The sequence below is a fragment of the Anopheles gambiae genome, chromosome 2 (assembly GCF_943734735.2).
Source record: "Anopheles gambiae chromosome 2, idAnoGambNW_F1_1, whole genome shotgun sequence".
Lineage (NCBI taxonomy): Eukaryota > Metazoa > Arthropoda > Insecta > Diptera > Culicidae > Anopheles > Anopheles gambiae.
In genome coordinates this window covers 3,961,205-3,988,022 of record NC_064601.1, presented here as the reverse complement: position 1 = coordinate 3,988,022, position 26,818 = coordinate 3,961,205, and the positions used below count along the sequence as shown (strand labels likewise).

General features: G+C 44.5%; 2 protein-coding genes and 1 long non-coding RNA gene across 4 annotated transcripts in view; 2 read left to right on the top strand and 1 right to left on the bottom strand.

Moving 5' to 3' along the window:
• The first annotated feature begins 110 nt into the window (after window positions 1-110).
• Window positions 111-1,790, top strand: LOC1281798 (eukaryotic translation initiation factor 6). The gene is made up of 3 exons (XM_321758.6): window positions 111-393; window positions 639-1,259; window positions 1,335-1,790. Exons 1-3 carry the CDS (start codon window positions 287-289, stop codon window positions 1,342-1,344), a joined length of 738 nt encoding a protein of 245 aa, XP_321758.5. The 5' UTR covers window positions 111-286; the 3' UTR covers window positions 1,345-1,790.
• Window positions 1,690-26,681, bottom strand: LOC1281799 (neuropeptide SIFamide receptor). Of its 2 annotated transcripts, none has more exons than XM_061641194.1 (8): window positions 26,081-26,681; window positions 8,003-8,436; window positions 6,028-6,209; window positions 3,907-4,051; window positions 3,670-3,781; window positions 2,678-2,878; window positions 2,475-2,586; window positions 1,690-2,389 (listed from the first exon to the last, which is right to left on the bottom strand). In XM_061641194.1, the coding sequence occupies exons 2-8, from the start codon at window positions 8,323-8,325 to the stop codon at window positions 2,046-2,048; spliced, it is 1,419 nt and encodes a 472-aa protein (XP_061497178.1). In that variant the 5' UTR covers window positions 8,326-8,436; window positions 26,081-26,681; the 3' UTR covers window positions 1,690-2,045. The 2 variants fall into 2 exon arrangements, with proteins under 2 accessions (XP_061497178.1, XP_061497177.1); XM_061641193.1 differs by lacking the exon at window positions 26,081-26,681 and adding an exon at window positions 23,979-24,469.
• The window catches only part of LOC133391070 (uncharacterized), a 39,407-nt gene continuing 16,907 nt past the window's right edge, over window positions 4,319-26,818 (top strand). The window contains exons 1-2 of the long non-coding RNA XR_009764563.1: window positions 4,319-4,404; window positions 4,533-4,919. This is a non-coding gene — a long non-coding RNA (uncharacterized LOC133391070). The remainder of the gene's footprint in view (window positions 4,405-4,532; window positions 4,920-26,818) is intronic.

Sequence of the window (26,818 nt, the reverse complement as noted above, 5' to 3'; positions counted from 1 at the left end):
CAAAAAAGGAAAAGGAAGTGGTAAAACTTGCGTAACGAAACTCGTAACGTCTTTTCAAAATGACGTTCGGCAAAGCACATGTTTGTGTAAACCTTGGCTAACCTTCATCCCACCGCGAGCTGTCAAAATTGTTGTAAACATTAAAAATATTGCTCGCTCTCCGGCATCGCGAAACACAAAACTGCGTGTCGGTTCCAAATTTGTTAATATTTCGCTTGAAATCGTTATTATTGTGTGCTAACTATTGTTCCACAGCTACAAGACAGCATATACATCAACAGCTATCATGGCTTTGCGTGCAGAGTTTGAGAATAATGACGATATCGGTGTGTTCAGCAAACTTACCAACTCATACTGCCTTGTTGCGATCGGAGGTTCAGAGGCATTTTACAGGTAAACTATTCGTGCTGCGAATGAATTATGATGATGAGCTGTTCACTAAAAGGGGCACAATTTGTTTATGTGCAATCGAGATGCCAATATAAAGCACTGGCGCTATGTACGGCCTAATAGAATTTAGTTGCGTATCACTTTTGGAGGTTATGTACGATGGCACGTGTTGACATAAACAAGCTGCTCTGGTCGGGAGTGTTTCGCTTTCGTTCTAATCATGTTCTCCGCTTCGCGGTCCCTTTCAGCGTGTTTGAGTCGGAGTTGGCAGACGTGATTCCAGTGGTTCATACCAGCATAGCCGGATGTAGAATCATCGGTCGACTGTCGGTGGGCAACAAGAATGGACTGGTAGTGCCGAACAGTACGACAGATGTGGAACTGCAGCACTTGCGAAATTCGTTGCCGGATTCGGTGAAAATCCATCGCGTCGAGGAGCGACTGTCGGCCCTGGGCAACGTGATCGCTTGCAATGACTATGTTGCCCTGGTCCATCCGGACATTGATCGCGAGACGGAGGAGATTATTGTGGATACGCTGGGCGTGGAAGTGTTCCGTCAGACCGTGGCTAACAATGTGCTCGTCGGTGCGTACTCCGTGCTAAGCAATCAGGGTGGGCTCGTGCATCCCAAGACGCCCAGCCAGGAGCTGGACGAGTTGGCATCGCTTCTACAAATTCCACTTGTGGCCGGTACGGTGAACCGGGGCTGTGAGGTGCTTGCCGCCGGTATGGTAGTGAACGATTGGTGTGCATTCTGTGGTACAAGCACTACCTCGACCGAGCTGTCCGTGGTGGAGAGCGTATTCAAGCTTAATGAAGCGCAACCTTCCAATGTCACCAGCAACCTCCGAGCATCCCTGATTGAAGCGTAAGCATCTGGAGCAAACTTCCTGTTTCATGTCGGAACAGTCTATTAAAACGAATTACCTTCTTTCCTTTCCAGAATGTCGTAAGCCAGTCTGTAGCTGGACGTTTCAAGGATTCGTAAATACTGTGAGCGTGTTTGGAAGGGTAAAGATCTTGACGCAGTCATTTGTGTCGATCGTTTTCCATGTCCGGGGGATGAGCAGTGTATGGAGTCGTTGGTATGGTATGGTAATATTCTAACAAAGACAGCAAAGTGCTACAAAAAGATTGTACAAACCTCTAACCGGTGGTATGGCTCCATGATACATAACAATATAACCGTATTGTTCCGTCGCAACAATTTCCCCAACAATCGAACTTTGAATTTTACTTCCCCCTTATCACCTCCACAAATGTACAATGGCGATGGCGAAATTGAACGGACTCTTGTGTTTTTGAAAAACAATATATATACGTTTTATTTTGAAAATCATCATTATATCGAACAATTAGTTATATGAAAATACATCTGATACGTGACCCAACTTCAAAAGTGAGCGTAAATAGTAGCGCATTATCTGGTTCCCGCGATTAATGATTTTTAATTCTTAGAATAGTGTAACTAGCTTCCCCCTCCCCTTCCCTCCCCCCTGTCTTCGCTGTAGATTCAATTTTAAATATGTTATGTACGTTTTACGTAAGCTTTTGTTTGCATATTATCATTGGCAAAATTTGTTCCGCGCATCATCTTTTTAAAACCGTAGATGGGCGTGCTGTGCTTCTTATTGTGCCGTCCAAAACGAATATTTCAATCGTGCGTTCCACCATTGCGCACGTTCAATGGCGGTGCCGTTAGTGGCACACGCAGCGTGGAGCAGTGCTCCCGGCCAGTGTAGTGCAGCAGCGTTTGGTGTTGCTTGCCGTTGCTGAACGAGCGCACCCGCCGTAGGTACAGGTCCTTCTCCTCGAGGCGGCCCACCGTGGTCGGCAGGTCCCAATCGTCCTCGTCGGTCGTGCAGCAGCTGTGGAACAGCTTCTTGAAGCCGGCCCGGAACTTACGGTTCATGAATGCGTACAGTATCGGGTTGATGCACGAGTTGGATGCACCGAGCCACTGGGCGACGGGGAGAATGTTCAAGATGAAAGATTGAACTGTGTTGGAAAGCGAAAAAAAGGGAGGAAAGTAAAAAAGCATCTTAATAAGCTCGCCCCTCATATTGCCCCGGTCGTGCCTTACCCGTTTCATCGTACACCAAATCGCCGGCAAATTTGACGAAGCAAAAGATGGCATACAGCGGCAACCACGAGATGGCAAAGGTGATGATCACAACGAACACCATCTTTATGACCTGCAGGAGCGAAGAGATGAGAAAACCGGGCAAACTGTTTAGTTGGCACAGTTGGCAACCGAGACGCGGAATAGCTGATGGGGTTGTTTACCTTCACCTTGCTGCGATTGAAGACATCGTTTTTGCGGTTTATAATCATCTCGCGCGGCAGATTCCGGTAAGCTACATTCTTCCAGATGATGACATAGCAGATGGATATCACAATTAGCGGACCAAGGTAGCAGAAGAACAGGTTGGCGAACAGAAAGTACCAACTCTCCGATGCCGGTGTCGGCCACAGCTCGGTACAAATCTGTGAGAATATGGGTTAATAAAGGGTTTGAGCTTAATATATTTTTTTGCCAGCGTCAAAGTTGCTAAACGCTTGTAAGATTAACAAGTACATGTGGGTTTAACGTCTATTTTAAGTTAATTATCAAATTTTGGAGAGTTTATCCTCTCGCTATAAGTGAGCTTAATTTTAATTAAATTTTAGTATCCAATTCCGCAGCATGTTGGTGGGCTTCTTAGCGAGACACAACCAATAGGGGTATTTATTGTACCAGCGTGCGGTTTTTGGCTGTTCATACAAAAAAGTAAGTTGCTCGTATGTATGTCTCGTGGGTGTTGAAGCTAAGAATGTATGTACAAGTTGTACCCATACCCACGCCGTATGAAGCCTAGAGCTTATGATGTTCGCTTCGTTCGCTTGGTTAAATCGCTACAAAAGCATCGTTGCTCGCCGTCTTCTCGAGTCTTAGTGACAGGATTTTACGACGACCAGTTGATTAATCTGTTAAAGCTCAGTAAGAACGACCGGACGGCTAACTTTTCATCAAATTAAGCTCTTCGTAGTCAGCGCTTTTGTCAGCGTTTGTTGTAAAAGTTGGGTACGTATCGGAATCGTTGATAGCAAGCCTTTGAAGGGCCAGTGTAACTGAGATACTGTCTGCCTTGGTGCGCTTTTTTATGGACCACTAAGTGTACAAGTGGCAATGAAAGTGTCGCGATATTAAAGCGCGCGTACGTAACCTTGAACGTTGAAACGCTTCCCCCCCCCCCATACTCACATACACCCCCTCCTCCGAATATGAACACTCTCACCTGCGCTATGCTTCCGGGAATGCCGATGGGACGCAGCGTGAAGACGAACAGCCAGGGCAGGTTAATGCTCAGCGCTATAAACCAGATGATGGTCACAATCAACCGATACTGTCTAGAGGAGAGATAGAGAGATAGAGTAGCGCAGCAGGCCGTAGAAGAATCAGAACGCGCCATAAGAAAAACTGAGCAAGCGCTGCCAAAGTGGAAGGGAAGCGCGCTGTGTGTATCGCGCCTTACCTGGTCGTAATGGTGCCCGAAATGGGAAACGATATCGCGAAGCAACGTTCGATGGAGATCGCCATCAGCGTGTTGACGGAAGCGGAAACGGAAACGCCTTGCAGATAGGAAACACCCTTGCAGAAAAACACCCCCAAAATCCAAGCTTGGTGGTGGTGGTGGTGGCGATGGCGGTGTACGGAAGATCGTGAGCGTGTGAGACAGAAAGGAGTAGAACAGACAAGAGATGGATGATAACGGGACTGAAGCAAAAAAAAAAAGAAAGATAAAGAAAAAAGAGGACAAAAATGTCTCCTCTCCTCTTGACGAAAATTACATTACCGAACGGGTGTAATGTATGATGTTACGCTTGGGGACAAAGAAGAGGCACCAAATTTGTTAGGATCGTTTTTGTGGTGGGTTGTGATGTGTGTGTGTGTGTGTACGTTGGTTGTTATACGTGTTGCTGAAATGCTGCTGCTGCTGCCTTTCGATGTCTTATCCTCGAGGGGGGAAAGAGTAAGTTTTGCCTTCGCGTGCCAACATTGGGCGTGCGAGACGATGAAACCATCCGTCGGCAGCAGCAGCAGCAGCAGAATGCCCGGTGGTATTGAACAAAGGAAAATGTTTTCCTTTTCCCTTTCAAGATGTGTTGTGGGTGTGTGTGTGTGTGCGGTTAAATGCGGGAAAGTTTGGCCGAACTGATAGCAAGCGCACGCTGCAAGGAGAAGAAAAGTAGGAAAAAATAACGGTAAAACGGTATAAGAAGCGCTTGAAAACTACGAGGCGCCTCCATATTACTGTGTGGCTGTGAAGGAAGGACGAAAAAAAAGAGACGAAGCTCACAACATCAAAGTAACACTTGAAGTGGCGCTGTGTGTTTTGCCTGCGTTCGGGGACGAGTGATATTGAAACACGGGTTTTCGGTAGGACGGCTGCTTCAACGTGCGGTCTTGGCCAGAGATGTCACACCATGAAGGGTTGGTGTGGAGAGACCGTCCTTTCATCGAGCGTAGTAGTACCATCCGGCGCGTGTGAGTATTCTGTCCTATCTGTGTCATAATACATTGGGAGAAACTATGCTCGAGCAGCTCATCGGTTTGACAGCACTGTAGGAAAGCGTAGGAAACGGTACAATACATAACGTGCTAACTGTATCACCATCGATAAACGGTATCCTTTACGGCAATGCCCATGTCTACAATTTGTCACAATCGATGCTGCCTTCATATGGTGGCTTCATAAAAGAAAAGTTTTTACTTTACTCGATGGAATGGTTGATGGGCCCCATAATATGGTTCCTGGTTATTGGTTTTTTGTTTTGTTTTTTGTTTTGCCTCCGTGCTCGTACAGTATGTGCACATGGTGGTACAACGGCTTTTGGGATGGAAGAGCCTTTTTCAGCAGAATTATTCATTAGATGTAAATTATTCGGCAAAAGAAAAGGAAAAAAAAAACAACGGCCGCGTTTGGAGTGGTTTTGTATGCAGAATTGTTGCTTTAAAACCGCCTGCGCCTTTGCCCTGCGGACTTGCAAGATGGATGGCTGCAATATAATACACAACGGACGCCCGCCCTGGACGCGTTATTTATGTTTCAATGTTTCGTAATTATACTTTATTCTTTCACCGTAACACGGCGATCGATTCTATTTTCAGCAGCGGCTGCGGCGCCGGCTGGAAAATAGTGTTTAGGAACCACGTGGAAAAAAGTACGTAAATGGGACCATCCCCTCAAGGGAAATAAATCAATCTCGCTGCTTTTTTCCCTCCTCTGTATTTGCGGAAGCTGGTCTCGATTCTTTTCATGTGTGTGTATGTATGTGTGGAAGTGTGTGGAACGCGTCATCGGGGAGGAAGGTTGTCAGCAGTCAATTTAAAAGTCAATATATTGTCCAACTTAAACCAAACCCGCCGCCATTCCCGAACAGCTGGCTGGGGGATGGCAAACTTTCCCGGTTCTAAGGATGGCAACAACAACGACAAAAATCGCCGTTGCCCCCTGCATTAGCTCTTATCGATTGCCGGCTAAAGGACCATAAATTTGATCCACTTGCTCCCTGACGCCGTGACTCCTGTGTAACGATACATGTGCCCCTGTGCGTGTAGTACTCCGGGGAGCAAGACCGGGTTGACATCTTACCTGGGTACAGATTCCCGATCAGCGTAAACGGTAGGCAGAGAAAATTGACCAATAAATCAGCGTACGCGAGATTGACGATGAACCGGTTGGTGGGCGATCGCATCATGGTGCTTTTCTTCACCACGATCACGACCGAGATGTTCCCCAGCAGGCCGAGGATAAAGACGAGCGCATAGGCCACCCTGGAAGACAGAGAGAGAGAGAAAGAGAAGAAGAAGACAGTAGGACCAATAAGAAAATCTGAGGCAAGTGAGCTAATCAGCTTGGAATTACTGTCGCGCGAGGTCGGGAATTATTGTAGCGCTTTTGAGATCCGAGGCTCCGGAACCTGATCGCAAGTGGGTGAAAAAATGACATGTAATAAATATCTTCGCCGCCCGCCGCCCGTTCTTAAGGATGAAGAATTGGGCGAACGTTAATCCCGCTTTAGTGGCTCATCATCCGTCTCGTCCTGTGGCACGGGGGGAGTGAGTGAGTGAGTGTTGAGAGTAATTGGCGTGGAATCAGGTCAGGCGGTTAGGATTTAGGCGGGAGCCCATCGCTATTTTCGGTACTTATTTGTGTGCTGTGGACGCCGGGCGAAGAGGCCTATTTCTAAGATTTTGGCAGACAGTTTGACCAACTTATAATGGATCGTTGGAAAAGCCGTCTCCGTATGGTGAAGCCGCCCGGGAAGAAGCGGGCTAATGAAAATCTCGTAACTTTAATAGGTGCTTCAGACGTTTATCACTTTCGCAATCGCATTTTGCTTCTTGAGGCCGGTCGTACGACAAGAATGGGCAATTTTTGTTCTGTGGAGCTTCAGTCAAAAAGACAGTCGAAGAAATTATCAGTCGCTTTCTCTCAACAGTCTTTGAAGTAAGCATTAGTCACACTTAGTATCATTCACTTTGCCATCTCCATAATTCCCCCCCACTGAAGGTTATTATTGAAAAATATTGAAAAGTTGTCAATCTCCTCGTCCTTGCCAGGAAGGAGGGAAAGGAAGTCCTTTTATCGCCGGTTCGAGGACAGGCGTGAGGACGCACTCGATTGTGTGGCAGGGAGCATTTGATCGTTTTTAGCATTTCCGGGCGCGACGAATAAGTTATGGACGAGTGAAAGTGATTCGTGTGCGTCGCGCTCTCCTGCAGCGTCCCTCTCGTCTGGCAAGCACTTCCGGGCGACGTTTTTTGACAGCCGTCAGCCGCACTGGACCCATTCCGGTGACACTCTTCACTCTCGATGAGGCCAGCGACCAAACGAGGCGAAAACGAACAAGAGTCTAACGTTTTAAGGGCTTTACGTGAAATGTGTTATGATTTATCAAAAGTGCTCTTCTGTATATTTTTTTTCTACCTAGAGCGAGCAATGAACTCATACACGTGTGTGAAACGAAGAGAAACGTATTGGTAAATTGAATGAACGGTACGCTTTTCTCTTTTCTTACTTACCGGTCGCTGCCTCTGCTCATTCCCATTTTTCTTCCCACTTAGTGAATATTGTGCTACACACTGAGCATTCATTTTCCGAGCGACATTATTTCTGGGGGAAAAAGGCTCCCGAAGACCCATTTCAAACATCCCGTGGGACGAATCACCTTTCCACCCGCCCCGGGAGCCGTTCGGGAGCATTTAAGGTTGCCTCTTTACGTGGGCATTCATTCCACCTCCCCGTTCCCATGGCAACACGCACGTAGGCTGGCACAAAAGCGCGTCACGTAGGATGTTTCACAGTGTGTATATAAGATGTTGCACGTTAGAAGCATGGGAGTAGGACACAGTGAACAATTTAAGCAATTTTGGGGCCGAACCCCGAAGTCAAATATTTGGCTTGTGTGTGTGTGGGTGTGTTTATGTGGGAAGCTCAGTTGGTGTCTGTCGGTGTCTGCCTGTGTCTCGTTCTTCCCCCGACCCGGCGTATCAATTAATCAAGTCTGAAAGTCAATTATCAATTGGAGGCTCGCGCGTGGTAAAACTTTTTCCATGACACTTACGTCAGTAGCACCGTGCCGAGCACGCTGTAGCGTAGCTGGTAGGCCGGATCAATCTCGTACTCCCCGTCGTACGTGTCGTACTGCTGCGGTGCGCTAAGGTTAAGATAGCTCCAGGTCCAGTTGTGCCGCGGGGCCGGCGTCGTTGGGCGCCCGAAATCGGACTGCAACCGTTCGCCCGGGAGATTGGCGGTGGCGGCGGCGGCGCCGGTGTAGTTAATCGCACATCCGAGGCAGCGTTCGGCAAGCAGCGTTGCCACGGTGACGACGGTGGTCGACATGGCAGATGGTGGTTCCGTTTCCGTGCTGTCATCCGGCGGGGACATCGTGCGGTCAGCGGCGTGTGCGTTCGTCCACGTTTCGGCCCGCTCAACGTCCGGTCGGTGCCATCGGGAATTGATTTATGAAGCAATGAAACCATCCGACCGAATGAGAACCTGCAACGAGAAAACGGGCGAACGGGAGGCGGTGCATTAGAGAAGGGCAGAGCAAAAAAGGAGGTTCCTCCAGTGAAGGTTAAGGTTTTTTTTTTTGCGGTGGTTATGCTGCTGCAGATATTACTCGTCCAACTGGCGGCAAACGGATGTTTCTGCTGCTGCTGCTGCTGCTGTAACATGTTGGATCTTTTGGGCGGAGATCAATTCCTTGGAAATGGGGTGATAACTCTACTAGCCTTGGAGATTTGGTGAAATTGAATAAGAAGAATATTTAGAGCCTAGGCGGAAATGGCTTGTCTTTAATCTTCTACCAAAAGCTGAGCCACCAAAATGGACAACTTTCTTGGTAATAACTAGATTAGTTGTTCACTAGTCACTAGTTTAACACGCTTGTTTGTATTTGCTCCGGCTCGATTTTCCCTGCCAATCATAACGAGAGTCATAAACACCAACAGTAACAGGCACCAACGGCTGGACTGTTTCAGTGAGCTTAATAGTTTGTCGATACACATTCTATAAATATCTCCCTCCCCGGTCGGCCAATCGCGGGAAAAAGCGGCCGGAAGTAATGGTGCGACTTCAGTGGCGCAAATCAACTTCTCGATAACTACTGTCGTTATCCTTAGTGGGGCTTCTAGTTTGCGCACAAAAACGCAAGTGACAATAACGGGCAAATTATGCGCCCGCCAAGCAATAGAATAAGATTTGTTCCGTCGCCAGAATGGAACATCGTCCGAAGCGGTAGCGGACGGAATAGCATTCGGTGGCATTTGTTTGTCTGCCGGCGCTCGATGGTAGTGTCTAACCCGAAGGACGCGCGTGGTCACGGTGATGGGCGGAGCACGGAGTATGGCTATTTTCGGGCCATAGCATGTTCTGAAGATTAGACGCGTTCCGGGCGACCCGAAATCTTTGATCTACCGTGTACCGTAGTGTTCAGCCCCCCGGGGAGGGGTTTTGCTCCTGCGGATGCGTAGGAAAGAATGGTTGAGTGTGAAGGAAAACATAATTTCTACTATTTTGTGGTGCGTTTTGAGCAACGAAAACCTTCCAAACAAGCAAGAGGAAAATAGGAAAGCAAAAATTCAGACTGGACTTAACAAACGCAACCCTCATTATGTCCCAGATAATAATAGTCGATGGAGAGGAATGGCCAAACATGGTGGAGAGTCCGGAGCCTCCCTTACAGCGGTCCCTCATGTGATTCATTCTTGGCTGACCTTGAAATGAGGCGTCACATGCTGAATGTAAGGGAGTGTTAGGGACTTTGATGGGAATTTCCGACCCCCGGAAATACGACTCACAGGGACACTTTGTACAATGCTGGGGAAAAGACAGGCTTAAGAAAAATCGGATTTCGTATAACCAGCTTACGGGAAGGAACAGTATTCATTGGCCGTTTGTCCGGCACGTGGGAGCATTTTTAGTCCGGCGGCGAGCCTTTCAAGTTCAATTAATCTTAGTCTGGCTACGACAACTAAAAGTGTCCGACGGGGCAAAGAAGCAAAGAAGCATCTTAACAGTGAAAGTTTATCACTTTGCCACCAGAAAGCAGGATACTGGAGTCGGTGGCTTTTGTCCGAACCACACCACCAACCTCAAAGCGCCCCCGTCGTTATGTTTGATTTTGCTTTTATTTTCCCACAGTTATGTGTTTACCCCGGAAGCCTTTGTTATGGTTAATTTGGTAGCCGCTGGTCGAAGCTACAGATGAATGACGAGCCCATTTTGGGGCCTGTAAGCAGCAGTGCTTTAGCATTGTTTCGAGCATAAACATCTCGGACGAAGAAATGCAAGCTTTTACGAGGGATAATGTGGTGGAGGGAAGGAAATTGACCGCAACCAATGAGTTGCTATATATTAGAAGACACGTTTCGTTCCAGTTGGGTTGGAGTTGATTTGAGCGTGTGAATTGTAACTAATTCACAATGACCAACCATGATTGGGCTGTTTTAACGAAATTGTTTACATCATGGTTTGTTTATTGGTTTACATAAACTCGCACAATTCAAAGCTTTTGCTTTTTACCACTGTTTTTGGAGCCGAAATCGAGAAAAGCTTTCAAGGAAATGAGGAAAAAAACAAATCTATTGCTTCCAAAAACCCCTAAAAACCAATCAAGAATCATTGGTCTCCTCGGTTGTGATTTTCCAGAATTATGAATCAGTCTGTGTCAGGTTTTCATACATCCTCAATGCCAATTTCTTCGGTCAATTCGTATTCAAACTGAAACAAAAGTCATATGAATGTAGAGCAGATGCTGGAAGGAATTTCAATAGCGAAAAAAGCTTGCCAGCGTTTGCGAAAAATGAATGTGACTGCATAATAATGTTCTGTCACATTTGGCCTTCTTTTTGTCCTGTGTCCGGGTGAAGCCGAACGAAAGAATGTGTTTTTCCCGGCATCTCTTGATGCTAATTTATCGATGTTATCATTTACCACGGTCAAGTTCAATGGCAAACGGTCCGCCACGGCAAATGGTGGCATGTCGCCTTTTCGTTGGTATGTCTGAAGCGCGGTGTGGCGGGCTAATTGAATTTCTTGCCTGCAACAATCCGTGCCTTTCTTGGCTTCGAGAGATACACTTTCCGGCGGGTGAACCTTATCGAAAATCAGGACTTCTTGGAATGTTTAGAAGTGCGGTAGTAAAGATAAAGTAAGAGAGAAAAAACCTTAAGTGGCATATTTCATGCTGAGCAATTCCCGTTGCTTTGTTCCCTTCTCGGTCGGTTGATTAATCCTCGGCACGCTCTCGTACCTACTTGGCCCAAGGGAGGGAAAGACGCGGAGGCGTACCTAACCCTGACCTTGGTTTGAATTCAATCAAATGGGTTGGTGTTTCCCATTCTGGCCGTTCGAAATGATCACCTCAATTCGACATCTTTCAGTACGGTCGGTTGGGCGGGGTTGCTGGGTATGTTGCTGGAAGGTATTTCCTTTTGATAAATGGCCACACCGGAAACATCGCTTAATGGGAACTGGGAGCAAGAAAAATCTCCATGAGTGTGGGCGGTGTTTAGGGCAGGGTTTTTGCAAAAAGCAAAAAAACGACACGCTGGTCGACGAAACACAAAAAAGGGGAAGAAAACCCTCTGATTTACGGGAATCGCCCACGTAGACTCCCTAAGGAACTCGCCATGGTTCCCCGGTGGTGGTACGGCGTGTGTGCGTCGGTGGCGGTGTTAAGCTGCTCGTAAGCTCACGTCCTGGACATTTATCTCCGACGATGATCGAAAGCGATGTTACTGTTGGATGTTGTACAGGCTGAAGTGGATGCGTGCTGTTTTGCGTGTTATGTTTGTAATGTGTCCAGTAGATTCCATTAAGAGTTTCGTTGATTCAAAATGGTTGATATAATTGAATTTCGAAAAAAAAGCTCTCTTTTCTGTTTTTCTGCGGCACTTGCAGAACAGCATCCTATCTTGTCAACATCTTGAACTAGACGCATATTAATTTTTGAGTAAAAATATTCCCCAACAACCGTCTGGTCGGCGGTGCGTATGTTTTATTCATCAACCAACAATACGGTCAGGCCAGGATAATTTGGTACCATCGGCACAATAAACTGCTGGAAGGATTGCGTCGAAACTCACCTTCACTGAAAGATGTTTTCTTGGGCCCTAATGAACATCTCAACAAACAACATTGCCAAGCGTTTGCCAGGACAGATGGTCGTTGCAATCACGATAGAGCTCAACAGTGCCACAAAAAAACCACAAATAAAGCCAAACACAAACACTCAGAGGTACTAATTTGTTCCCAGAAATGTGCCAGGTGTTTGTATGAAAATTGATTGCTCCCATTCAACAGCTCTGGTGATGGTGGGTGATGATGATGCTGGTTAGTGGCATATGTTTTAGCACCCAGGCCCGTAAAGATGAAGATATTTCCCGCGAAAGAAGTGAAGTGCTCGCCCCTTGGCGTGATAAAAGTCAAGCTGTTCAAAGCGAGTTTGGGTAATGGTATCAATTCTTTACCACCGACCCGGTATGGTGTATTTCGTTCGTTCCGTTTGTGTCAACATTCATGAGCTTGAGATTAGATGGATGTAGCAAAGTGAGGCGTTGAAGAGTAAGTTGTTTTTGTTGCCTTTATTGTCGCCGCGTTTATCACTTTCGATTTTAGAAAGAAGTGCTCCCTGCTGGGCGTTCAAAAAGCGTTAGCAACCGGCCATAAAATCGGCTGTGTAAATGCAATCGCATTTTATTGTGCAAACGAGGCAATTGGTATGCTTTCGGAAATAGAATTTTTATTTTCACTGCAGAAAGAGATTTCAAAAAAAAATTGGGTAGGTATTTTGATTGTTGTTGTAGGGGACGTTGTAGACCTTTCAGTCCGTCCCTTTTCGGGTTTCCCAGGATAGGCATTTTATTTACTTACAGTGTTTTCGTTTTGGGCTGTAATGTTTGTCTACTACTGTGACCTTCGTGTGGGTAATGCAGTAACTTTCCCTTTATCCGCTAATCCAGTCCGTCCGGATGGATGGTAAATGATTTTGACTTAAATGTTGAATACCGAGAATGAAAATGAACCGGAAAGGGACTCCTCCCGTTTAGATGGTGCAATTTTTCCAGCGTTTGAAAATGTTGATATCGTAAAGATGAGTTCTTTGAACTCCAGTTTTGTTGCCAGAAATTGCGAAACCTCCACGGCATGGCATAGCTCTAGGCGCAACAATGATGGTGGGCGAAAGATAAGAAGAATTATTAATGGTAAAAATAATTAAAGAAAAGGCAACGGAAAACGGCAGGTAGTGATGAGAATGCTTCCTACCAAACCGATGGCACTCTATCTCTCTTGTGTGTCCTGTTTTTTTTTTGCTTTGGAAAATTTGAGAAATTTATGAATGTCCCACGCGCGCGCGATTTCGATTGCATTGGACCTCTAGTCCTTGTCCTTTTTTTTCTGTTGGAGATGAACATTTTCTACTTCCTTTCTAAAAAATGAACTGGCAGGAAGCTTTATTAAATAACGCGTTCTTTCGAAGCCTTTGAAAGGTTTAATTAATTCAGACGGCGCATTCTGTACGTGACAAACATGAAAGATATTCTTTTTCGGGACAGTGTGAGCAAATAAGGCGTTGGCGCATCTTCTGGGTAACGATTCTTTTATTGTATTATTGCTGGTTTCAAAAGTCTGCGAATTGGAGTTTCCAAAATTGTTTGTGTTTAAAACGAACAAATCAATTAATTGCTAATGTTGGTAGAGGTCATTCTTCTGGATTTATCAGCATCTTCAACCATTAAAAAGAGTTTTCTTAAACAAAACCAATGAAATGGATGCAATAAAATCAAATATAAGTGACAATGATGTCCTGAATGATTTTATTACGGCTAGCTTCTTTGTTCGGGGCACAATTAAAAGAAAATGGTTCGATATCCACACAACACGTCGAATGTGACAGGCCTAGCCCATAAAGATGTACTTAATTTTCGCACGTTTCATGGACCGCACAGTATCAAATGCATGTTTTACAAGCATAGGCATTAAAGAATTCACTAAACCAAGCCCCACTTCAAGCCCGTTCCATTATACCACAACTTGCTCTCTTAACTTCGGTGTCCGTATGTGTCCTTTAGGAATCCTTTTCCGAGCGAACGATTTTCAGTCCATTCAAATCTATCTGTGGTTTTTCTCACAATCTTTTTTCTCGGTTACTCCGTTGTCTTATCGCCATCGCCATCCGTCCGAAGGAGCCCGGTCCTTTACATGTATCGGTGGCAAACCGAGCACAAACCACTTTTGAACATAAGTCATCCGAAGCTCCGGGCTTTTGTAGCGCAGTGCAGTTTTATCACCCGGGTGGTTTTTTTCTCTTCTTCTTCTTCCTGTGGCTCGGTTAACTCCGGCCGTCGGTTAAGGGTTTCCCTTTTTTACTTCCGGCGCTCTTGCTGGTTTTATTTTCATCCCTCGAACCGAATCGAAGGACACAAAAGGATTCTACAATATTTTACGCTTTTCGGCGTGCGTGCGATTCGGGCGTCAGTCAGTTGGTTGGGGAGGTATCCAACGAATCTCGGTCTTTGTCGTCGACCCGGCCGGAATCCTCCGTACCCGTTGGAATCTTACGCACCGCACCTACAGCTAACGCTGCTCGAGTGTGCCAAAGGGGGGGGGGGGGGGGGGGGCAATGGAAGGGGGTGGAATGTGGCTGCTTCCGTTTCCATCAGGACGATTGCCCCTGAAAATAAATGAATTACTTCGTACGGATCGCTACTCGTTTTATCTCGTCCCACGGGGACATCCTTTCTGTTGGCGGTGTTTGTTGCTCTTGAAACAACGCGCACCCTGTGTGACCTGGGCGGATGGCGAGATGGAGTGTCACATTCACTTTTTTTTTGTGGTGACTTTTCTCCGCTCAGAAGTACATTCACACCACACCGGAAGGGAAAGGTTGCGGTGTATGTGTGTGTGTGAGTGCGGTGTTTATGGGAAAGGCGATCTTAAAAACCGCAACCATTAGGAGTTGCTGCCGAGCGGATAAAATCAGTAAGGTTCGGGGGTGGTTGTTTTGAGAACCTTTCGGTAAAGCGAAGCCCGAGCGAGCCACTTAGTCGGTGGTTTGCAACGAGGACATTCCGCACTTTAGTGCTTTTGCCGTCGCAACTGTGAGTTGCTGTGCTGTCAGAGTTGGGTTGTGTTTTTGACAATCTCCGCCTCATCGAATCCTGACATTGACTTTGAAATTCGGGGAAGTTAATGCGTACAAGTTAAATGGTGGAAGATACACAGCGATCAATTGGAGTACATAGTCACAGTCACAGTGTGCAAGAGAAAGAAGTTTATTTTTTTACTGACATGATGTAATTGACGACTGGACTTAAAGGTATATTAACAATTTACCACAAGTCAATAAAAATGTAAAAAAAAACTGAGGTTTGTTAGAAATCAATCCATTTGGTATTGTAACTTCTCAAAACTGAGCCATCTGTTCTTTGATTTAAAAACAAAGTTTTGTGAAATGTATGACTACAGTGCAGAGTATACATTATTTCACTCGATTACCCAGAAAGAACATAAGAGCTTTGAAACAAAAATGAAATCTGAACGCTCCCAAGCTGTTGCCAAGACTGCTGAACCATGTTGTAGAGTTTGATGTTTACTGGAATAGACAACGATACAATGTACTAGTTTTGAAGTGTGGCGTGGTTATCGGGCTGGTTTCAAATGACTTCATTGCCTTACACTGAAAACCATTCGGTTCAAAAATAAGCATCTATAATGTAGTGGATAAAAGTGCTTTCGCTTTTTAAATAACCCTCGTGGATTGTTTATAGCCCCCAGCACGGAGATTATTGTGGCTAATGGGAATTTATATCGATACCCGCTCTGCTATTAGCGCAACCCCGGACGGCTAATTAATGTAGTACAACCAATAATAAACCGCCTGCCCTTGAACTTCAAACACTGAGCCCGGTGTTAGTTCCGAGGAAAACATGGACCGTAAAGCTGCTTAGGCACACTTCAATTTCATCATTAGTCGCGTTTCGGTAGGCGTAGTACGGAGACGGCTGCCCTCCTACGGGAAGGAAGATGTCCAGGCATTCGGATGGCTAATTATGGAATCTGTAAATCACGCCAATCCTCAATTTGCGACCGTCTCAGAGTGTTGCTATCGAATCGATTGTCCAGAATTACATCCTACAGTTGTTTTGTTTTCGGGGTGTATTTGTATCGTTTGCCGTTCTTTCGTCCTGTGTAAACATTTTAGCATCCGTTGGATGTGAGAGGAGGAGGGCATCTTGGCGGAGTGGTGTGGGCTCGGAATTGAGCGTCGGAAAAAGAGATCATTTAATTACGGGATACCATTTGTGTGCGGCACTGACAGTCTTGTGGTTCTTAGTGACATTGCTGCGTGACAGCCATTAGATGATGGTGGTGCGTAGTAAGAGGTGTGACGATAATTGAATCAAGTGAATGGTTTTGGCCGCAGGAGAGGAAGCACTTTTACGCCTCCCGCTAATTGATAGGCAATCGCAGTGAAAGCGAACTTTATTCTTGGTTTCGGGAAGTTAAATAGGTTGTGGTGGGTGAGATGTGGCTTAGAAGTGCTACGCAGTAGTGCAAAGTGGAAGCGTAAACGTGTGCGGAAAGACACGGAAGCGATAAAATAGCATTACAACTTCAAGCTCTATGAATGGAATGAAATTGAATACTTCGGTGACATTGCAAATTTCCATAACCTTTCCTAGGAATCCCGGATCTAAAAGTTAGCTTGTGAATGAATACAGTCGGTCCCCAAATTTGATTGAAAGGCTGGACAAAAATAACGCCCACTGAATGAAAATTTTCGTTGTCATGGCATTTGAGAAAACCTTTTCAATCGGAACGAAACACTTTCAAGCACCCCCTGTGACACCGTTTGGTTTGGTGCTAGTCTTTTTGACCGGTGTATTGCTTTCGTTCGTGTGCAACTGCCATATGAAAGATGATGAAGGCCTATCAATTATCGAATATCCTTCAAAGCGTGTGGCCCTGTGCAAAGTGTCACATCACAGGCTAAGCTAACAGGTCGGGGCGTTGTTTTGGAAACGGAACCAGATGGGGAGCTCACAAGCGCACAGCTAACAGGAACTGTTCCAAGCGAAAAGCGACGCTTTTTTAAGCGGCTTTGAAATGGAAGATTAGGGAAAAGTGTGTATGCGCTTGATAAGGGATGGCAAATGATTGTTTCACGAAGCGACTGTGATTTGGTACAAATTGAACATTTCAATAAACTTAAAGCCTCTCAAGTTCTTGAATTGAACGTAGCAAGCACGCAGTCAAAGAGGAGCTGTTTGTTGAATGTATCGGGAAACAGTTCGATTTTGTAATAATGCTCTGATATTGAGGCACGCATAAACTTAAGAAATAAGCACATAATATTACTGTAATTTACCAGAACTCAATAACATAGAAGAAGGTTTTGAAATAGAATTCGTTTTTGATTGTGCTCAGAATATAGTAGAATACATCTGGTCCGGATCATGCGACAAGATAAGTGAATCGTTTTGGGATCGTTTTTTGGAGTAGAAAAACAAAGAATTCCAACTGCTGGATGAAGGCCGGCCATACATGATGATGGGTTTGATGATACCGACAACTATGGCCTCACAATGATCTATCCAATCCGAAACAAAAACAGCAAAAAAAACCTCTGCCAAACAAATGGCGGGTGAAAGGATACATTCAAACAAAAAAACAAGCAAAACCTTCTCACATACATCGAATGTGTCTCCGAATTGGCTACCGACCGTTTTCAAACCAAACCAGAACCAGCAGAACCATAAGAGGATATGCTGCTGTCGCTGGGAAAACATATGGCTTCCAATGGAGTGCCTTTTGCCGCCCAAAAGGCAAAATGTGACCGTAGAATGGTGGAAATAAGTGCTTCCGTTAAGAGACAAATCCCTGCACCTCGTGTGTGTGTGTGTGGTGTTGAGGTGTATCTTATCGCATACGCTTCCATGTGCTGTTTTCCCGTTTTTTCCCTAAACAAACTTTGCTTTTTTGTGTGTGCCGGTTGTTGATCCAGCCGCCTGGAAGCTGCTTGTGCCGTAAAACATCATAAAGCTGATTTTTATGGACAGAGAAAAAAAACTAAAGCGAGGAAAAAAGGTAAAACCATTTACTACAGTCCGAAAGGAATTTTCTTACGAAAGGACAGTTGGAGCGGAGCAAGGAAACCCCCGATCCGTGGGCCAACAGACGGTGTGTGACGGAGTAGACGGAGTGAATTTAATTAGAGCGAATGAGAAGGGCACACGGTTGCAAACCCGTCGTCAGATAACTTTCCCGAAACCGAGGATGATCGACGGATGGGCACTGGTGTTTGACGATTATGTCGCAGAAGATGATGAAATGGGTATCTTTAAGCTTGAAAAGGAGGCTTTTCCGGGAACGAACGCTCGGAATTCCTTCGGGTGCAGTTAAGCTAAGTGTTGAGGCTGGTTTTTTCGCTTCTCGTGTCTGCACGAGTTGTTTTATTCGTTCCATAAGGCGGCGACATAAGAACTGGTATGGCTTTTCGGTGAAAACGAAACGAGACAGGCGAGAAAGGACGACGGAAAAAGGTTCTGAAAAAATAAAACTTCTGCCGCTATCTATTCCATTACCAAAACCAGTCAGAGGTGTGAAAAGTACGTTCGACGCATTTCGGGACGCATTTTTTTGGCGTGCTTTTCTTGAATCAATTTCCCACAAAAAAAAGGAAAAAACTTTACTTTACTGGATTGAACGATTCGGGTTAGCTTCAGGTAGAAGGTGTTGTGCAGTTGTAACGTATCTTGTGAGTAAACCGAGCGTATAAAGAAAGGTTTAGCTTTTCGCCCCCTCTGACGGTCGGCAGTTGTGCTGCTTCGTGTAATCAAATCAGTCTTAGATTTATCGTTTTTTTATGCGTTTCTTTTCATAAGATATTATAACCAATCACACACCGGCGCCGTGATCTGCCGGAGAGTCTTATCGAGTGTAACTGAATTCAAAGCGAATAATTCTTGTGAAAAATAGAAATTGTTGTATAGCGAGCATGGCAAACAGTGTACCCACTTGAAGGGACTTCCTTTTAAAGTATGGCCACAATTTCGGGCTCTAATCGCGGTAGGGAAAGCGGTCTATCAAACCAAAATGTGATTAATTAGACCCTTCCGCTATGCTTTAATAGAGTTTGTGGCTACAGGACGAAAACGGAAATCATAATGGCCATTAACAATGTTTTTCCTTCGTGCTAGCGGCATTTTTCCTGATGAAGCTAGAATAAAGTGCGAGCTTTTAATGTTTGGGTTTGGGGCAAACATTTTGTTGGATGTTTCGGTGAAAGACTTGCCAGAAACTTTCCAACTGATGATGATGATTATGAATAATGTAACTGCAATCGGTGACAACTGTTGGTTGGGATGATCAAAGTTTGCAAATGAAATAATTCACACGTGACTCTCTTTGCTGGCTCAGAGGCCTGGTGGAGTGTAGTTTTAGTTGAGGATATATTCAAAATTATTCAAAATTATTATTTTATCAAAACTTTATGAAGCTTGAAGTGGAAAAGCAAGAAAATTTATTTGCTTCAAAAATGTTATGAGTAAAAAAAGGAAGGAAAATGATGTAGAAATGAATTAATGACACAGAAAACTCGACCACAGCACGAACCATATCAAATACAGGATCACAAAGCATCAGGATCAGCGTGAACGTAATTAGAAATTCTTTTCTTGCTTTTTACCGTTTACAGTACGCGTGGGGCGAGCACGTGCTGCAGAAACCTGCAAACAACTTTTGGCGATGAAAGCTCGGCTTTGCCTAATCTTTTGTGCATGGCGAAGCCCCAGTTTGGGCTATTGTTGTGCTGCGTACGGTGAGCAAAGTATGGGTTGAAAGAAAACAACATGTTTTTTTTTGGCAGAAAGCGTATGTTGAAAGCTCTTAAAAGTGGGTTGACTTTTGATAAAATTTATGGCAATAATATTAACAGTGTAACATCAATACTTTTCTTATAATGCTTACTTATGTTCTAGCTAAACAAATATTTAACCTTGCCTGTTTCTCAACTAAGAAACAAACATTATTACAAGTTTTGGCAGCATTAACCCTCAACGTCGTAGTAGGTATCGTAGGCCTAAGGCTCTTGCCACAATTTTAATGAAATAGTCAGTCAAGCGTAAACTAAACTGTTCGCCAATTTTCGAGACCGAACACACTCTATCAACAGTGGCCCCGTGACCAATGTAAACATAAATATCTCATCCTTATCGAGTGAGTGAAATTTTATTAGGACCCAACCTCGCCTCGCCGCATCCATGCGGTACATGGAGTCGTCGGCTGATACACTGTACGGAAGCGGAAAATCAATTCCATCCACCCACCCACCCAAGAACCGGCGCTCGTTCGACGGTTGCGGCGAGTTTCGTCAGCTTAATCGCAAAGCTTCTTCTGCTTCTGCTGTAAAGAGGGGAGGACTTCCATCCAAATGGTTTCAGTTAACCGTAAAGAAGGGAAGCGAAGATAGGACGCAAACAATCGGGGAGGTGGATCAAAACATCGATACGCGCGATCGGAAGCACCGCCAGCGTCGATAGCGTCTGGTCGGGAAAATGAGTACCCCACATCCGCTGGGGGTGTAATGATGGCCAACCGTCCCTACTGAGCGGTTATTTCTCGCGGCATGTCTTTTCGGCCGCGTGTAGCTGGTACGTTGTGCATGTTGTATTGTGGTTTGTGAGAAAAATGAACCATTAATATTAACCATCCAGCAACGCGCGCACGCTTCATCGCGGAAGCATAACAGAAACGACCACTCGGTTCGCTTAACGGTTTCATGGTCGATACATGGTGTAGCTGTACGTGGAATTGGTGGTTCAATGGTTCCCTGATGTTTGTCGTTATGTTCTCGAAAACATCGAGAAACATGACAACAAAAACAAGGGAAGGAGGAGTTGTACGGGTGTGTAGTAATGTTATAGAAAGAATTTATCTCTAATGGCACAACTTGTCCAATCAGGCAGCATCGGGCTGAGAGATGTTCGGAAAAGGATAATGTCTTCATTTCATGCCCAATTGAACGATGTCCGATTGAAAGGTTACACTGAGCTTGTGAGGAGCTGTATGTAACGCTAGGATTTGTTGAATGTTGGGAGAAGATTCCTTATAGCATATTTAGCAAGAATTCGTTGTAAAATAACCAATGTAACCAATGAATAAACGAAATGTATTGTTTGCTCTTAGCTTCGCTTCCGCCAAAGTTGGTACCTGTGAGCACATGCGTGTTCTGTAAGCACGTGACTTTCATCCAGCGTTTCGGCTGAAAGCCCGCTCAAATTTGATTTCGTGATTTTCTTTCCAAACACATTTGTCATGTATTGGAAAGATGGAAAGTAAAAGAATAAATCAGCTTTTGAACCTCCGCCCTTTTCAGTATCGATCGCGAACGGCTGTTGAAAGATAAGTTTTCCAACCTTAGCAAATATGGCCAGAAAAATTCGACCCATTCCATTTTCACACAAGATACTGGCGTGAAAAGGGTTCCATGTGAAATGATGCGGGTTCTCGTGATTGAACGTTTGGTATGATCAATCGATTGCCGGCGAGACTGTTGCAGTGTTTGGAGTGTATTTAACGAGTTGTGGAATAATGCCCCAAAGGGCTCTCGCGTAAGTGGAGTCATCGAGCACAAGAGGTATATAGCTATCAACGGTGGATCAAACAGAACGTGAAGTTCGGTGAAAGCAGGATTAGCTCACTCTACCATCACAACTCCTGGAACGGGGGACGTGTAATACCAAAACGGGCAGGGACTGGATGCCTCTTTTTCATTCTTTTTATGTTCGCCAGTATGTGGCAGCATGTGTGTTCTTTGGGGCAAATGTTTCGTTTCTGTTTTGTTAAAAGAAAACGAGCAAAGTTGAAAATAATACGAACAGCACTGTTTGTTGTGCGTTTGACATAACGGAAAGGAAGTTGTCATAGTGATTGGCCGAACCAGGGAGGTAGTCAGCGAAATGAAATCATTGTAATCGATTTAAATAGCATTTCAGAAATAGATATTTCGATAATTGAATGACACTTCTTCGTTCCGCAAAGGTCAAAAATAGGCTTCAAATATGAATTATTAGAAAAGCGCAGCATTAACAAAAAAAAGTTCAATCATCGAATGTGCTCCAGCTTTCTGACGACAAACGATCAAAGTGTCGTAAACAATCGAGGATTATAACTTTTTACGGCACACACGTGTGTCGGCCCGGCAAAGTGTACCTTTTGCTCTGTCGTACGTTTTTACTTGCAAAGTTTAGCTTAATCGTTCTACGGAATAACATACATTAAAATAATAGTCAAACTTTACGCCATTTTCTCACGAACGCAAATATGTGACGTCTCATCGGTGCGATATAGACATATGAGCCTGTATAAAGAAGGAATTATTTAAACGAATGTTTAAAATGTTATAAAGTCTAATATTTGCTACTAATTTTGGTTGGGTGGTTGACGTTGTTAGCGGATAGAAAAACAACCATTTCCTTCAAAAATCCCTACTGGAACACGAGTAAAAGCGAAAGCATCAGGTGATATCATGTAATCCCCTCTGTATTAGGTTTCCTTCCCAAGGGAAGGCTTTTGAACTTTTTCAACCCAAAATGAAGTGGCAGACTGTTGTTTGGCCCGGCAGGAAAAAGCTCCTATTGTTGCCATTTATCGCCGGGTGAGTATTTTCCACTTTGCGTTTGCGAGAGTGGCAGTCAAAGCAGCTTAATATTAATGTCGGTAGCTTAGGTTGACGAGGTCGAGCAGAGTAGTGGCAGATAAAATCGAGGTCAAGAATATTGTTTTCCGCAGGTCGTATACATCGTGGGCCTGTTCTGTATGTACATAATAACCTCCACCCTAGAAGCTAGCGAAAGCAGCTAGTCAATAGATGCACAGTCTTAAATTCTGTTTGCTCTGCCCGTGTCCAGGGGACTAAACAGTAGCTCCTGGAGTATCCTGTGGATGCTGAATGTTGGTTCCCCGAATTAATGGTCCCGTTTATGGCGCAGCAAAGAATGAAGAAAGATTATGACAATAACAACCTGATTGTGACATATTTAAACCGAAGGTGGCAAATGACCCGGGCAAAGCGGGCGGGCAGGAAGATAACTCCAGAACTTGGTGATGATTTATGTTACGACTTGTCGTGTAGTCAAATCGCGCAATGAATTGCTGGAAGGAATGGGAGTGTTTTTCCGTTTGGATTGTTCCATCGTTCTTTCTAGAGTGTTTGTTAATTGCGTACAAAATTACGTTCCTCTTGCTTCCCATTACAAATACCGACATTTGTGACAATTTCGTGCCCACCGAACATGTGCTGTTTAAATTAAACTTTGTCCTGTGCCTTGATGGAAATAGGGAAAGTTTCACTTCGAAGGTAAAGGTACGCCTAGAGTTTACCCTGAGGAAAAGAATCCTGGGCGTATGGGTGGAATTTTAGCCAACACAGTCGACACTCGACGACACACCAAACATTATGTTACACATGCAAGTATTCATCGTTGCGGTCCGGAATGGGCGCATCAGAGCAGTGCGCCTACGGTCGATGGAACGATGTGGAAAGGCATCTTTATCCACCGATGCTGATTTGTTTTTTTGTTTCAGAGAAAAGGTTTGTCTTTGGTATTCATTGTTATTTTGTTCTTGGAAAAGGTTGATATTATCATTAAAATTGATATGCACTTTACAAGGCGCAACCAATCGATCAAAGTCTCTATCAGCCATCAAATTATCAATTATTGGTTGCTCTTCTACCAGCTAGCTAGGCTTGCTCTGTACACTTAACATTAAAATTGATTATAAATATTTTTTTTTCTCTATCTGTACATAAAAATATAAAATTATCGGACAAATTGTTGTAAAGTGATGTAAATTGCAATAAGTATCGTATAACATAACACTGGTATCCGCCACGTAAACCACATTTTTGCACCATGCCACATTTTTGCAACAGTAAAGTAACTTTGACAAATCCCAATTAAAATGTCGCGTTTTAAATTCACTTTGTGTATGTAAAAAAAATATATGAAAAGAAGCACTGTATATGTTACCTTTGGGCACTGTTAATTCCATTATTAAGCCTTAAAATATCCTTGTTTGTGAAGATTATGTATGTTCCTATTAGAAATTATCTAATGCATAGCCACTGTACACTTTTTTGTAGTAACTGTACATATAAGTATGAAAACTGAACTAAACGGCTTTTTGTTTTTCAAATTTCACAAAACACACTAAACACTATTGTTTTATTCGAACCATTGCAAACGACACTGCAGCGGGATTGCAAAAGCTCGCAACAATATCCGGCACGGGCGATGCACTACAACTAATCCTTAAGGTGTACGGTTTAGTTTTGCTCGTTCCCGCTCAAAACGCTCAACGCCAAACGCCAACAACTGTCCGACGAAACGACGACGCACGGATGCTTTATTTTCTTTACGCTCCTCCGTCTGGACGGAGCTCCGCGAGAAGGCACGAGACGCGAGCACGCTTCCGTTCACGTTGAAATCGAACGTTGAAATGAAAGTGAAAATTCTGTCCGTACCGTAGCCCTGCATGCCCCGGATGCCATGCCCGAGAGATGGAGACGCGCCAGACGCAGGCTGGAAAAGCTCACCCGAACAGAAACGCCGACGGTTGCGAAAGCTTTTCCTCTCCGGAGCCACCGCTAAACGAACGCCGGCTCGAAGTCGGTGCAGCGGCTGTGTTCGGGTGTGTGCGAGCTGTGAAAGATGTGTTGGTGGGCGTTATTCTCCCTTATCGCGTTGCTGGCTGCTGCTCATGGCTGATGTTGATACCGGCGTTGAGCCTTCTGCAGGGGATGGTTAGATGGAGTGGCACATACCGACCAGAGTCAGTCAATTGCCAAACAGTAAGAGCATGGAAAAAATACACATTCGTCTGTTTTTTCATCGGAAAAGGCGAACATTTCACGGAAAGCGTGTTTTGTTCGCTCGCATCGAAATTGTTGGGCCGGCAGGCCAGGCAGCTAGCTCCTAGCCCGATGGAAAACGTGACGGCTTGGCTGGGGTGAATGTGATAAACATACGGGAGGATCCGGCGCTTGTGTCGCAACGGTTTTCGGGGGCTTACGCCGTATGTACTTTCATCGACTGCAACGGGCGGTTTTAAGAGCATTCTAAATTGGATAGAAGCTGGGACGGGTGTATGGGACGCCTAACAGCATCATTTTGTCAGCTACCAGCGAGAGGACAAGTAAGTTGGGCGAATAGAAGTTGCAAATAAATTGAAATCGTGTAAGGATGGGAATGAGAAATGATTTTTCCCAGTGTGTTTCATTTTTCGTAATCAGTAGAATTGGCACTTCTTCAAACAAATTTCCTTTTTTTGTCGAGGGTGGAAGGTTATTGTATGAAGAAAAACAAAAAATACATATTTTTCGATGTATCAAAGCATATGGGAAAATAGTTCCAGCTGGGTAAAAATATTATGCCAGCTCATGCCGAACGCTAGAACGTTGCATAGTGTTTGCTTAGGGCTGGGCTGAAGTTAGAATGTTATCTCTCGTAACAGATTGATAAATGGCTCAGCTGGTTTCAGCTGGACCACATATTCCTGTACCATGTATGGGTATAATGGTCTGCCACGTGCCTAGGTAGTTATCACACCAGCTTCAGCTATATCGAGCATAGGTGTGGTTAGATAATAGTTGTAAATATAATCGTGTAGTTTAAGTTACGTAGATGGTACTTGCTTGATGATTTTAAAGAGATAGTAGGCATGTCGTAAGGTTCTACTGAGAGTAACTCAATTAGGGGTATTGTTTCCTAGAAGCACAACTAAGCAAATATCGAGCCGTACAGAGTCGAGGTGTACAATAACATGAAAAAGTTAGCGAAAATCATGCAAACTTTATATGTTCAATTATGCTGTGTGTATGAATGAAAACGATGATGTCCAGGAAAAGGACAAACGATCAATGTGAACACACATTTGCATAAATTGTTCAATATCTGGCACTATTTTTGTTTTAAAATTATTGCCAAAATTAATTTTCACTGTGCTGCTCACCAGATTCGAGTGACCTCCTGCCGCCTTGCCACCCAGACCGTTGTAGGCTCCTTGATTTTCAGCAAATGATTTTGTTTGCAAGAATTTGCACAAACAATATAAACTGATGAATTCTACTTACCCGATTTTCCCTTCTGGGAGTGTCCGTTTCGGTGATACTGTCGCCTTTAGCATAGAGTGCGATACTGTCTACGTTTTGTACACCCAACGTTGAACGGTGAAATGACGAACCAGAATGTTTACGATCCCTTCTGAACCCACAAGCACGTTTACCTTCATGGAAGGACTATCTGTTGTGTACGCCGGTTATACACATTCAGTAGGTTTAGTGCTTTCGTCGACTAGGAGCAGCATTCGATTTACAATTGGTTGACCATAGCGTTGATTCACACCTTAAAGCAGTGTAAATGGTTTGCGCAACACTTGAACAAATTAAATCCACTTGAAGCTGATTCGTCAACCTTTACATAACATGAACATGAAAGACTGACACTCTGGAGAGATAGTTCACTCGAGGCTAGTCATACCGCTGACCCATCCAGGTTCATTTTTCCATTCAACTGAACAGGACCTAACAGAACTTCACCAAAGTCATTAATCATCCTAACATCACACAAATAAACACTACACACTACATACTGCTTAGTGCGTGTTGTAAGCTTGTAGCAGAGCAAACCCCTTCACAACACAGCAAACACCAAATCCCGGGAAAAGGTTTTTTGTTTATATTTTATTTGTTGTGCTTCTTGGGTGATCCAAGTTGTCATTCCCGATTGGTCCGGGCGGACAGTTGACATTAATCTCAATTATCGTGTCATGCGTCAAAAGATGATTTGAGTGGACAAAATATTATGCGTGT

Coding starts and splice junctions, on each gene's coding strand:
- LOC1281798 (XM_321758.6), top strand. CDS start 287: ATGGCTTTGCGTGCAGAGTTTGAGAATAATGACGATATCGGTGTGTTC. Junction 394..638: donor GGTTCAGAGGCATTTTACAG/GTAAACTATTCG, acceptor GGTCCCTTTCAG/CGTGTTTGAGTCGGAGTTGG.
- LOC1281799 (XM_061641194.1), bottom strand. CDS start 8,325: ATGTCCCCGCCGGATGACAGCACGGAAACGGAACCACCATCTGCCATG. Junction 4,052..6,027: donor GATCGGGAATCTGTACCCAG/GTAAGATGTCAA, acceptor ACCACCACCAAG/CTTGGATTTTGGGGGTGTTT. Junction 2,587..2,677: donor TCAATCGCAGCAAGGTGAAG/GTAAACAACCCC, acceptor TCGCTCCTGCAG/GTCATAAAGATGGTGTTCGT.